Genomic DNA, 9,889 nt, shown 5'->3' with positions numbered 1-9,889 from the left:
CGTACACATAAAATTGACATGATACCGAAACGGTCCACCTAAAATGGACTCATGAACCCACATTTTATTTGTGTTGTGCTACATAGTACATACCCAAATACATGTGGCCTTGTGGAGTTGTGGTTGTGGGCACCTATACAGTATACATCTTAACATCCATAGTGTCCTTGTGGACGGATTGTCGATTCTTAATTTCTTATTGATTGGGGGGTACGATAACTTGGTAAATCCGTTGTACCTGAGAATTTCGCTTTCTTCCACAGTTTCAAACGGACATCTCCAACGTATTAGTGTCTGGCAGTCTGGCACTGGACTGTAGACAGGACACTATAATTACACAGAAAAGGTCCGCCTTAAATGGACCTTGTGGACGTATGGTCGATTCTTATTGATCAGGGTGTATGATAACTTGGTACATCCGTTGTTCCCGAGGATTTCGCTTTCTTCCACAGTTTCACACGGATCTCCAACGAATTATCGTCTGGCACTGGACTGTAGACAGGACACTACAATTAAACAGAAACGGTCCACCTTAAATGGAGGCATGGACCTATACATTTACTTTTCGACACAATCAGCTAGACAACAACTAATTTACAACTATTCGTGTTTCGGGGGTAATCTCATTGTCTAATAATGCCTCTATAATCCATAACTGATAAATTTATGGATGTTCCTGGAATCAGCAACAATAGCTGTCACCTCAAAATCCGAAAATTATGAACATAAACCTCAGAATGGCAACTATTATCATTGGTTTCTCTGTTTGAGCAGTACGGGGGTCGAGAATAGCAACTTTTTTCCATCTAGTAGAGTATACCAGGGTGGAGCTTATCGTCACTGTAACCATTTAGCAACTTAATGTCTTCGATAACTAGCCCACGTCTTCAATTATCCGCAATAGCCATAAATAGCATTGGAATGTTTCAGAAGTGGAACATGCAACATTTTTGTTAACTGTCCGTTGGCTTCATCCAGAAACTGAGAACGAGAAAGAGCACCCATATCGAGCACATACAGCTAATTGGTTGGTATTACTTAAACTAACAATTGGCTAATTTCAACGAGGTTAATGCTTGCAAGTTGCAAGTGTCGAAATCAGCTCACTGCCTCAAACCTTCATGGCTTCGTGTAAAATACTGACCATGGAAGGACCTAATAAACTACAGAGTAACTTTTTAAGGGAATCGCATCCACAGGCACACGAAACCTTATCTCAGTACTCACGACATCCAACCATGTCCAAACACAACACCCCAAGCATTGCACCTAGATAATTCTCAGCTTAGCAGATAAAGAAGCATGTCCAAGTTCCGTCTCTACTGGCTTATTCCTAAAACCTATAATGTTTCTAAGTCGGAATTCTATCAAAGACTCTGGGCACTCGCCATCCACTACTCCTACAAGGCTACAAATGCCAAAACATCTGCCTAAGCTAAATAAGCCGTCTCGCACCAAATAAACAAACCAGTCCCTGGCTCCTTGTTCTACAACAAACAATGCAAAGATTTCGACTAAAAGCAATAACTACAGCAATTCATTCGCTAAACCGAGCACATAATGGCGTTTGATGTGCAAAATTTCATTCATATATAATCAAGTCATTGAAATTATATTACATTAACAAATACAGTAAACTACTACACAACTTCACAGCAAACACATCAAAAATCGACACGAAAAATTAACATAAAACAGCAATGTACATTACTCACAGCAAATGCACTCTCTCAGAATTCCGCAATTGCTCAGCAAATTCAGCATCAGTAGGCTTCAACATATCCTTCAACGACATCGAAACGCCGCATTCCTCGAGCAATTTATGCCTAAGCTTAATCCTGCTATCCAAACTAAAGGAAAAAAACTGCGGAAACCGCTTAATTTCGCTCAAGTTCCCTTTCATGTCGTTCAAAAAATACTCGATTTTCGGGGAAAGATTACTCTCAACACTGTAAGTTAAAATTGATGGCGCTCTTTGCACCATATTAATCACCACCTTATCTGTAAACCCTAACTTCTTCAAAAACTCAATTTTCCGAGTCAACGTATGGTCAACGCTGGAAACGAGAAGTACAGTCGTATGCGCGGTGACGTGGAGCCGTAATTCGCGGCGGAGGAAGCGGAGAGTCGGTCGGAGTTGACTGTCCACGTCGGAGACTAGGATACGAGGACAACGCGTCACGGCGCGCGAGAGGTGAGGGAAAGGTAAAACGACGTCGTTTAGGAGGAAATCGGAGATAGAATGGAGGGAGCTAGGTTCGGATGAGAGGAGGTTTGGGAACATGTCGAAGATGCGGCCTATGGAGGTTCGAGGGAGACCGAAGCTGGAGATTAAGGTTTGTTCGATGGTTAGGATGGAGGAAAGAGGAGTGGTGTGGAGGTTTGGGTTTACGGTTAGGGCTTTTAAGGAGTTAATTGAGAGGGATTCTAAGTGGAGGAGTTTGGTTCGGATGTCTAGTGTGGTTTGGGTGGTGGTTTGGATGGTTGTTTGGGTTAGGATTGGTGGGGGAGTGAGAGGTTGAGGTGCGTGGAGTGGTGGTTGGGATAAGGTGTGGATTTGTGTCATGGTTGGTTTGGACTGGTGAGGGTGTGGATGTGCAATTGTGCATCTTATCTATGTAATTTTGTGGTTGGTTTGGTTTGGTTTGGTTTGAAGTTCAGCGTTAAAGTGTTCGCCGTCGGTAAGAGTAAGGGGTCGGTTGGTTCGCTGCTTAGGAATTGAATGGATTGGAATGAGAAATCATAGAAGTATGGGGTTCCAACTCCATACCTTTCTAAACTTGTTTGGTTCATTGAAAAAATAAACATGAAGGTATGGAGTTTGAATCCATAGGAAGGAAGTGGGTATGAGATTCCAAGGTGTTGGAATGAAGTTAGGGGTCGTTTGGTTCACTACTTAGGAATGGAATGGATTGGAATGAGAAACCATAGGAGTATGGGGTTCCAATTCCATACCTTCCAAAACATGTTTGGTTCATTAGAAAAATAAACATGAAGGAATGGAGTTTGAATCCATGGGGAGGAGGTGGGTATGGGATTCCAAGGGGTTGGTGTGGAATGAGAATCCATCAGGATTCTAACTCCATTCCAAAACACCCCAACCAAACACTAGAATTACTAAAATCTATTCCATTCCATTCCAAACCTCCCAACCAAACACCCCCTTAGAATCCATTGAGTAATGAAGAAAATCCCAATGCAAATTGAATGGATTCAAAATTATATTACTACAAAAATCGGGATTATAAATTATTCCATTTTCATCCATTAAATAATATTGATATTTAAGGACTTGACAGGTTTGTTTTAAATTGTCCAGTTGTAAATAATTATTTACCAAGATCTGATTATGAGTTATTAAATGGTAAAAAAAAAAAAAATTCACAAAATTAAGGACTGTTCCTAAAGGACCGAATGAATTCTTAATTAGAATTAGGCGATCTTTTTTAATGGATTCTTTGGGATATTTTACTATACAATATCCATCCAATATATTTATTCATATCTAACTCCATTCCAAAATGCTCCAACCAAACATTGGAATGGATCAAATCCATTCCAATGATGCCAACCACAAACACCTCATAAGTAATTCTCTCGTTATGGATTGTCTCACAAAAAAGTTAAAACGGTAAACCGAAAAAATTGATCCACTCTCGTCGACAAGGATTAAAACCCCTATAATGTTATGGCTAAGGGACAAGGGAGCAACCACCACATTCAAAGGTGTCTTTGAGCTTGTGAGACTCCTGCAACTATACAGGTTCCCCAAATTTTCGGTCCAAAAACCAAAGTTAAGGATATGTTACGGGAATGTGCAATTGCATGGTATGGGACATGAGTTCCACATCAATCAAATAGGGGGTTGATGTAGGGTTTATATAGGACAAAGACTCTATCACCCTTTGAGCTAGCTTTTGGTTAGGTTCTCCTTTGTCCTATATCAGGATAAATGAATGTGGCGTATTAAAGGCTCAATAAAATATAGCGTTATTTTGAACCTGTGCGACTATACTTCCTGATCACATTAAACCCACTTGGTTATTTATAACAAGTGATTTGAGCCCCTCTTTATTGGATAGTCTTTCAATGACGTATTGACATCAACGTCGGACCTCTCATATTTTTGGTATTGCCTCACAAAAAAAGTTAAAACGACAAAGTACAATCTCTAGAGTTATCATATTATGATGTGCCTTACACTAATTTAGTGCAAAAACGTCTTTCAAGAGACTCACTCAAATTTTTTTTTTTTTTCAAGATGATTAATGTCACATTTTGATTTTCCTTTGAAGTATTTTTAGTTTTTCACTTTAATTTTGCCAAACAACTATTGAAATAATCTTTGACGAGTTAGACGTAGGTATACAATATTAAGATTTTACAATCACAATGTTAGTTGGTGTGGGCGTGTGGCAATGCAAAGTGGTTAGAATCAATAGAATGGAATGCTGTAAGAAAGAGCAGACAATTTCAGCACCAGAAAATTTCAGCACCAGAAAATTTCAGCATTCAGAAATGAATCACCCGATTCTCCCGCTATTTCTCAAAGACCGAATTTGCAGCTTAACCCATCCTCCTCCATGTAAACCCTTCTCTTTCTCTCTTACATTACCTATAATTATTCCTTACATTTTTGTTAAATTTCATTTTTATTATTGTTAGATCAATTTATTGCCTGTTTATCTTTTATCCCAGAAACAAATTTTAGGATTCATATGTTTGTTTGAATCAATTTTTTTTTGATTTACCTTCTCTGGGTATGATTGATTTTCATCCTTTCTTGCTGTAATTGTGTTTAATTCTTGTTTTGGGTAATTCTATGATCTGGGTTGTATGAAAGATTGGTTCTTTATGCTTGATTGTAAATTTTGCATGTATACTTGATTTATTATGTGGGTAGTGGCGGAACCAGGATTTCTATTTAGACGGCGAACGAGTAATACAATAAGATAAAATCGGAAAAAGGTTCAAACTTTTCATTTTCCTGGGGGCGAGCGTCCCTGTTAGCCCCTTAGTTCCGCCATTGGATGTGGTTTTGTACATTGTATCTAGTTTTAGAGCTGTAGTGCTTTACTTGGGTTATAACTTTGTGTATTGTGTAAGTGATATAGATATAGGAGTATGATTGGACAATGGCAATTTGAATGAATGGCAATCTATAAGGAGAGTTGAGTACTTACAAAAACTGATGTCTTGTCAGAGGTATGATGGTGTGTGAGTGGATGATGGTTTACGGTTTAGCTGAGTGTGTGTTTTCTGAGGAAGGCGGTGAGGTTTAGGTGGGGATTGAAGGATCCAGTTATCATAGAACTCGGTAGCAAGCTTTCGCCAAGCCCGGCCAAGGTTCCTGTCTAGGGAGGGCAGCTTGAGTTTTTTGTCAAAAGGCAGTGATATCTTTTCTATCGCAATTTAAAACTGTGTGGCAAGTTGCAATGAGAGCTGTTGTTGTTTAATGGTTGCTATAGTAGACTGTTAGCTACTCTCTAGTCTATATCATCTACCTCTCTCGCACGATAATACACTTCTTTGTTTATGTAAATATGTGTATCTGATTTTGTTAAAACAGGGGTAAAACTGCGCAAATCCGACCCTCCTTAGCTCGTCATAGGCAGGAGCCATTGAGGCACTAGGTAAATCTTGTTGTAGTATGTTGTATCACAGAACCTTGAATCACACTTGCTGACACTTGACAGTGATAATCATTGTGAATGGTTTAGGATGGGGAGGGTTAAGCTAGATATTAAGAAGTTAGAGAACTCGAGCAGCCGTCAAGCCACTTATTCAAAAAGGAAACAGGGAATTCTGAAGAAGGCTGAAGAATTAGCTACACTATGTGATATTGACCTTGCTCTTGTCATGTTCTCCCCAGGGGGCAAGCCATCCTTCCGTTGTGGAAAGAACGGGTATGTATACTGCTCTTATCATTCTGTCATTAGTCTCGATAAAATAATATAGTTCTCTCGACTGGTACCCGTTACTCTAGAAAGGTACAAAAACGCAAATAAGACTATTGTAAGGTGTATAACGGCCTTATGCCGTATTATATACCTCATCTAGTAATAACAATAGTAATTACGAATATGTTGTATCATATAACGGTCTTACACAATACCAAGTGTTCTTAACATGCTCTTACAAGTTATGTTAATTCTGCACTCTTTATATATGTGAGAGCTATAGGATGATCCATGTGTCATATGACGCATCTGTTAACTTGATTCCTGAACATCCATGGTATAGTGATTAGTGGATCAGCTTTTCTTTCATTAAATTCCTTTCCTTACTTTATAGTTTCCCATTTCCTATTTTTTTGATGGAATAGCTTCAAGATATTATTCGCGGAGGGTTGGATTCAAATTTTTTTACTTCAATTAATCGACATTGAAGTTCTCTAGGAGCTCACAGGATCAGCTAGTTTTTTACTAGTAGTTAAACCTCTGATGTAAAGTTGGTAAAGTTTCTACTAGGTTGAAAGCTTGGAAGCGGAGTTAAAGGTGATTTTTGAGTCACAAACTTGCAAAATGATCTTGATGCAATAGAATTTGTTGAAGTAAATAACGCGCTCTAATAGACTAAAAGCATTTTAAAAGTAAACAAGGTGCTCTAATAAATGGAAGAAAGGCTACAACATAATCTGGAGGCATAAAATTTTATTGAACTATTACGATAAAATGATTCTGAGGGCTTTTGTATTTTTATCAACTGTCTCATTTTTGTTTCACTGCTCTGAAAGCTGTCATCGGATTGTTAAATGACTCTTTCTGAGCGCTTTTCTTGTATTTGTTTTTGTTACAGCGTTGAGAAGGTTATTGCAAAGTACAATCAGTTGCCGCCTCATGAAAGGACGAAAAAGTATGTATTAAACCCTGAAGTTGTTATAAGAAACTTAAAATTGGCTACGTTTAAACCAGCCATCTGAGAAACTAAATAGATTAACAAAACTGCAAACTAGCTAGTTTAAGAATTTCGAAAAATGAAAACCAAATACAATAAATAAGGATCCCACATTATTTAGAACATTGATCTGGGTCTTAATTTTTTTTTTTTTTGTTTTAACCGGAAACAGAAAGCTGGAAGGTCTTGAAGTAAGTCTGTCATCCATCCGTTCTCCAGTTAATGTGTTTTCAAGTATATACACGGCTATCAGTTTATCTGCTTAAGAAATTTGTGCATCCTGTCTGAAAGTCTAGGCGTTGAAGAAGACATATAAGAAGTCAGATCATGATGTGAACATACAAGATTTTATCGGTACTAGGTATGTGATTTTAGTGAGTCCTTTAAAGACATCAAATTCATTCAGTCTTGATGCGATATTTACACACTTATTTATTTTTCTCCTTTTTGTTGTTCCTTCTGACTTTGCCAGCACTCCAACAGTTAAGGTATGCATGGATCCCAGGTACTTAATAGGTTTATCCGCCAATGGTTTCTATTTGATAAGAGGTTGGTTCGTCAGCGAGTTTCTGTCTGCAGGATCTGACTGACCAGGCTGTTAAAATTCAAACACGGATTGCCGAGATCCATGAACGTCTGAGGTAAAATTCATATTCTCTATGATATGGTTCTATTATATTAGTTATGTAGCATCCAAGTTTGGTTTGAAAACTCGGTGTTTTGTACTGATGGCGTTATTTAAGTTTCCAAAATAAAACCGCGGGCTATTTTCAGTGAGTTTTTTATTTGGACTTAATCTGACATTGTCTTCAGATATTGGTCAAACCCTGATAAAGTGAGTGATTTGGAACTTGTGATGCAAATGGAAGATTCACTCCAGAAGTCACTTGATCAAGTTCAAAAGGCGAAGGTATTTCATCAATCCATGAGCTTCAGTTCCTTACAGTTTTCCGGATATTTTGATGTGTCTGAGAAACTCACCTTTCCCTTAACTGCCATCACTGTCATTCACTGATGCTGTGTCTTGCTGGCAACAACCATACCGTTGTTTCGACGTCTATAATAATACAAGTAGGATGTTAGTAACGGCAAGTTATCTATTCATCGATACAAATTATAGGTTGAGAGTTCTTACATTTATAATATATATATATACTCGTAGGAAAATTGTCAAAAGCGACAGCGTGTCTCCCTGGAAAGCTATACCGAGGTAATGCCCTCAAAGTCTCAAATTAATTTATTAGAGCACACTCTTCTTTCGCTAGTACGTGAACTTGTAAAGTAACACCAATTGAAAAACTGCATGCAGTTACCTTTCCATGTAAGTGACCAACAGCTTCAGCAGCTTTTATGGACCACAAGTGATGAAATTCCCAACACGGTTCTCACGTCGGATCAGAAGTTATCCACCCAAAGGTTGGCATGTAATCTGATATGTTTACTTGAAACTCTTAAATTTCCTTACAAAATACTCTTTGAGCTGTTTACATTTCCGATGGAGTCAAAGCAGTGGCGTAGCCAGAAATTATGGTTTCTGTTGTCACGGTATCAATATGGTATAAGATGGATACACCAATGAGCCGAAGACCCAGTATTATTTGGTTAGAATTATGATAAAGCAAAATTATTTGTATCTACAGGGAAATGGATAGTTGTACTGGTTCCGCTTGTGGGAGCAATTTCGGTTGTGTTGGCACAGGCACCAAGTCGGAGGAATTTAGCCCCGGCCAACTAAGCTCAACAGACAATGTTGCTCAATGTCAAGATGGTTTTCAGGGACTTCAGTTTGATATGCAGTATCCATATCAGCAACATGCCTTCAATATGCAGGGTACCACCAATAATCTGCAAGTTATGATGGGTTTGGATCATAAAAATTATAACCCTGCTTTTGATGTTAATGGAAATTACCAGCCAACTGTATGGCCTGGCACTACTAATCATTTACCCCTTGAGTCTCCTGCTGATTCTGCGTTTGGTTACTATCTCCGCTACCAGGTATCTTTTTCTGACTGTCTTTTTTACTGTACTGGTATGGAGAAAGTTTAGACTCGATTTAACTTTTTCTGGTTTTGTGATGATGCGACTTGTTTTTACCATCTTCCAGTTAGTTGGCTGTGACATTTCTTTGGTCTGAAAAATGAGCAATTCTCCACACAAATTTCTCTATGGACAACACAAAATAACCTTTCTTCCTGCGCATATCGTATTCATACCCCTTTACCTTGTCGTATGCCGGAGCATTTAGGGCATTAGACAGTGTTGTTGAATGCTAGGTTACTCAGACTTGACTGTCAGTGTCAGCTGCAACTTCGACACGACTATTTTGAAAAGTTCCATATTTTTGGTCTAAAATGGAGCAACATACGAAACAGCGGCTGTGTGTGACGCACTTAAAACTGAAGGGTCAGTAAATAGCTTACTACTACATAACAATAGCATCTAACAGACCTTACGATTTTTGTTTTGCAGAAAACAGCAGTTCCTGCACCGGCCTTGCCAACTATTTACGAGAGGATGACAAGAGATCCAAGCCACATATTCTTCGACAATGCTCTTAACCATCATGTTTAACGTTCATTCTTGCGCTTCGATAATTATACTACATAATACTAAGTTAGGACCACTAGGATGGCCCCAATATAGGTTGGAATATTGCTGCTGAGGTTGTTAAACTGTACCTACAGCACTTCTGTATTAGTAGATAAATCTACATCATAATCAAATATATAGGCAAGGCTAAAACAGCCATCTCTGTACCAATTATCTTTCCGATTTGTAAGAACTACAAAAGGCAAGAGTTGTACCAGTGAACTAAACTGAGACGGAAATACACAAGTGTATGATGAAAGTCCGAAAAATATAGTCTGAATTAAAGAGGGTTTTATTTACTGGTAGACTGGCTTGAACTCGTGAGTTTTATTCAACCGTCTATTTCCGATTACTCTGTATTTGTTTCTAATTATCCAAATTTACCAACACAGACCAGCAT

At 38.4% G+C, this 9,889-nt stretch overlaps 2 protein-coding genes across 7 annotated transcripts; one reads left to right on the top strand and one right to left on the bottom strand.

Annotated features, from left to right (window-relative positions):
• Nucleotides 1-2,653, bottom strand: LOC141598753 (transcription termination factor MTEF1, chloroplastic-like). 3 transcript variants are annotated; one of them, XM_074418510.1, is made up of 3 exons: nt 1,716-2,652; nt 1,376-1,408; nt 1,280-1,340 (listed from the first exon to the last, which is right to left on the bottom strand). In XM_074418510.1, the coding sequence occupies exons 1-3, from the start codon at nt 2,564-2,566 to the stop codon at nt 1,334-1,336; spliced, it is 891 nt and encodes a 296-aa protein (XP_074274611.1). In that variant the 5' UTR covers nt 2,567-2,652; the 3' UTR covers nt 1,280-1,333. The 3 variants fall into 3 exon arrangements, with proteins under 3 accessions (XP_074274609.1, XP_074274610.1, XP_074274611.1); XM_074418508.1 differs by lacking the exons at nt 1,280-1,340; nt 1,376-1,408 and adding an exon at nt 1-492 and having other exon boundaries at nt 1,716-2,653; XM_074418509.1 differs by lacking the exons at nt 1,280-1,340; nt 1,376-1,408 and adding an exon at nt 378-506.
• Nucleotides 2,654-4,234: 1,581 nt separating this feature from the next.
• On the top strand, nt 4,235-9,794 carry LOC141598757 (agamous-like MADS-box protein AGL30). 4 transcript variants are annotated; one of them, XM_074418513.1, is made up of 13 exons: nt 4,235-4,585; nt 5,570-5,633; nt 5,721-5,906; nt 6,799-6,855; nt 7,070-7,088; nt 7,194-7,258; nt 7,370-7,385; nt 7,477-7,538; nt 7,711-7,807; nt 8,060-8,107; nt 8,207-8,313; nt 8,538-8,895; nt 9,370-9,794. In XM_074418513.1, exons 3-13 carry the CDS (start codon nt 5,722-5,724, stop codon nt 9,469-9,471), a joined length of 1,116 nt encoding a protein of 371 aa, XP_074274614.1. In that variant the 5' UTR covers nt 4,235-4,585; nt 5,570-5,633; nt 5,721; the 3' UTR covers nt 9,472-9,794. The 4 variants fall into 4 exon arrangements, with proteins under 4 accessions (XP_074274614.1, XP_074274615.1, XP_074274616.1 ...); XM_074418514.1 differs by lacking the exon at nt 4,235-4,585 and adding an exon at nt 4,653-4,760; XM_074418515.1 differs by lacking the exons at nt 4,235-4,585; nt 7,370-7,385 and adding an exon at nt 4,653-4,760 and having other exon boundaries at nt 7,194-7,262.
• Nucleotides 9,795-9,889: the final 95 nt, after the last annotated feature.

This window comes from Silene latifolia, chromosome 9 (assembly GCF_048544455.1).
Source record: "Silene latifolia isolate original U9 population chromosome 9, ASM4854445v1, whole genome shotgun sequence".
NCBI lineage: Eukaryota > Viridiplantae > Streptophyta > Magnoliopsida > Caryophyllales > Caryophyllaceae > Silene > Silene latifolia.
This window is presented reverse-complemented; position numbering and strand designations above follow the sequence as displayed.

Coding starts and splice junctions, on each gene's coding strand:
- LOC141598753 (XM_074418508.1), bottom strand. CDS start 2,566: ATGACACAAATCCACACCTTATCCCAACCACCACTCCACGCACCTCAA. Junction 493..1,715: donor TCTGAGAGAGTGCATTTGCT/GTGAGTAATGTA, acceptor TCCTGTCTACAG/TCCAGTGCCAGACGATAATT.
- LOC141598757 (XM_074418513.1), top strand. CDS start 5,722: ATGGGGAGGGTTAAGCTAGATATTAAGAAGTTAGAGAACTCGAGCAGC. Junction 8,108..8,206: donor CCCTGGAAAGCTATACCGAG/GTAATGCCCTCA, acceptor AACTGCATGCAG/TTACCTTTCCATGTAAGTGA. Junction 8,314..8,537: donor CAGAAGTTATCCACCCAAAG/GTTGGCATGTAA, acceptor TTGTATCTACAG/GGAAATGGATAGTTGTACTG.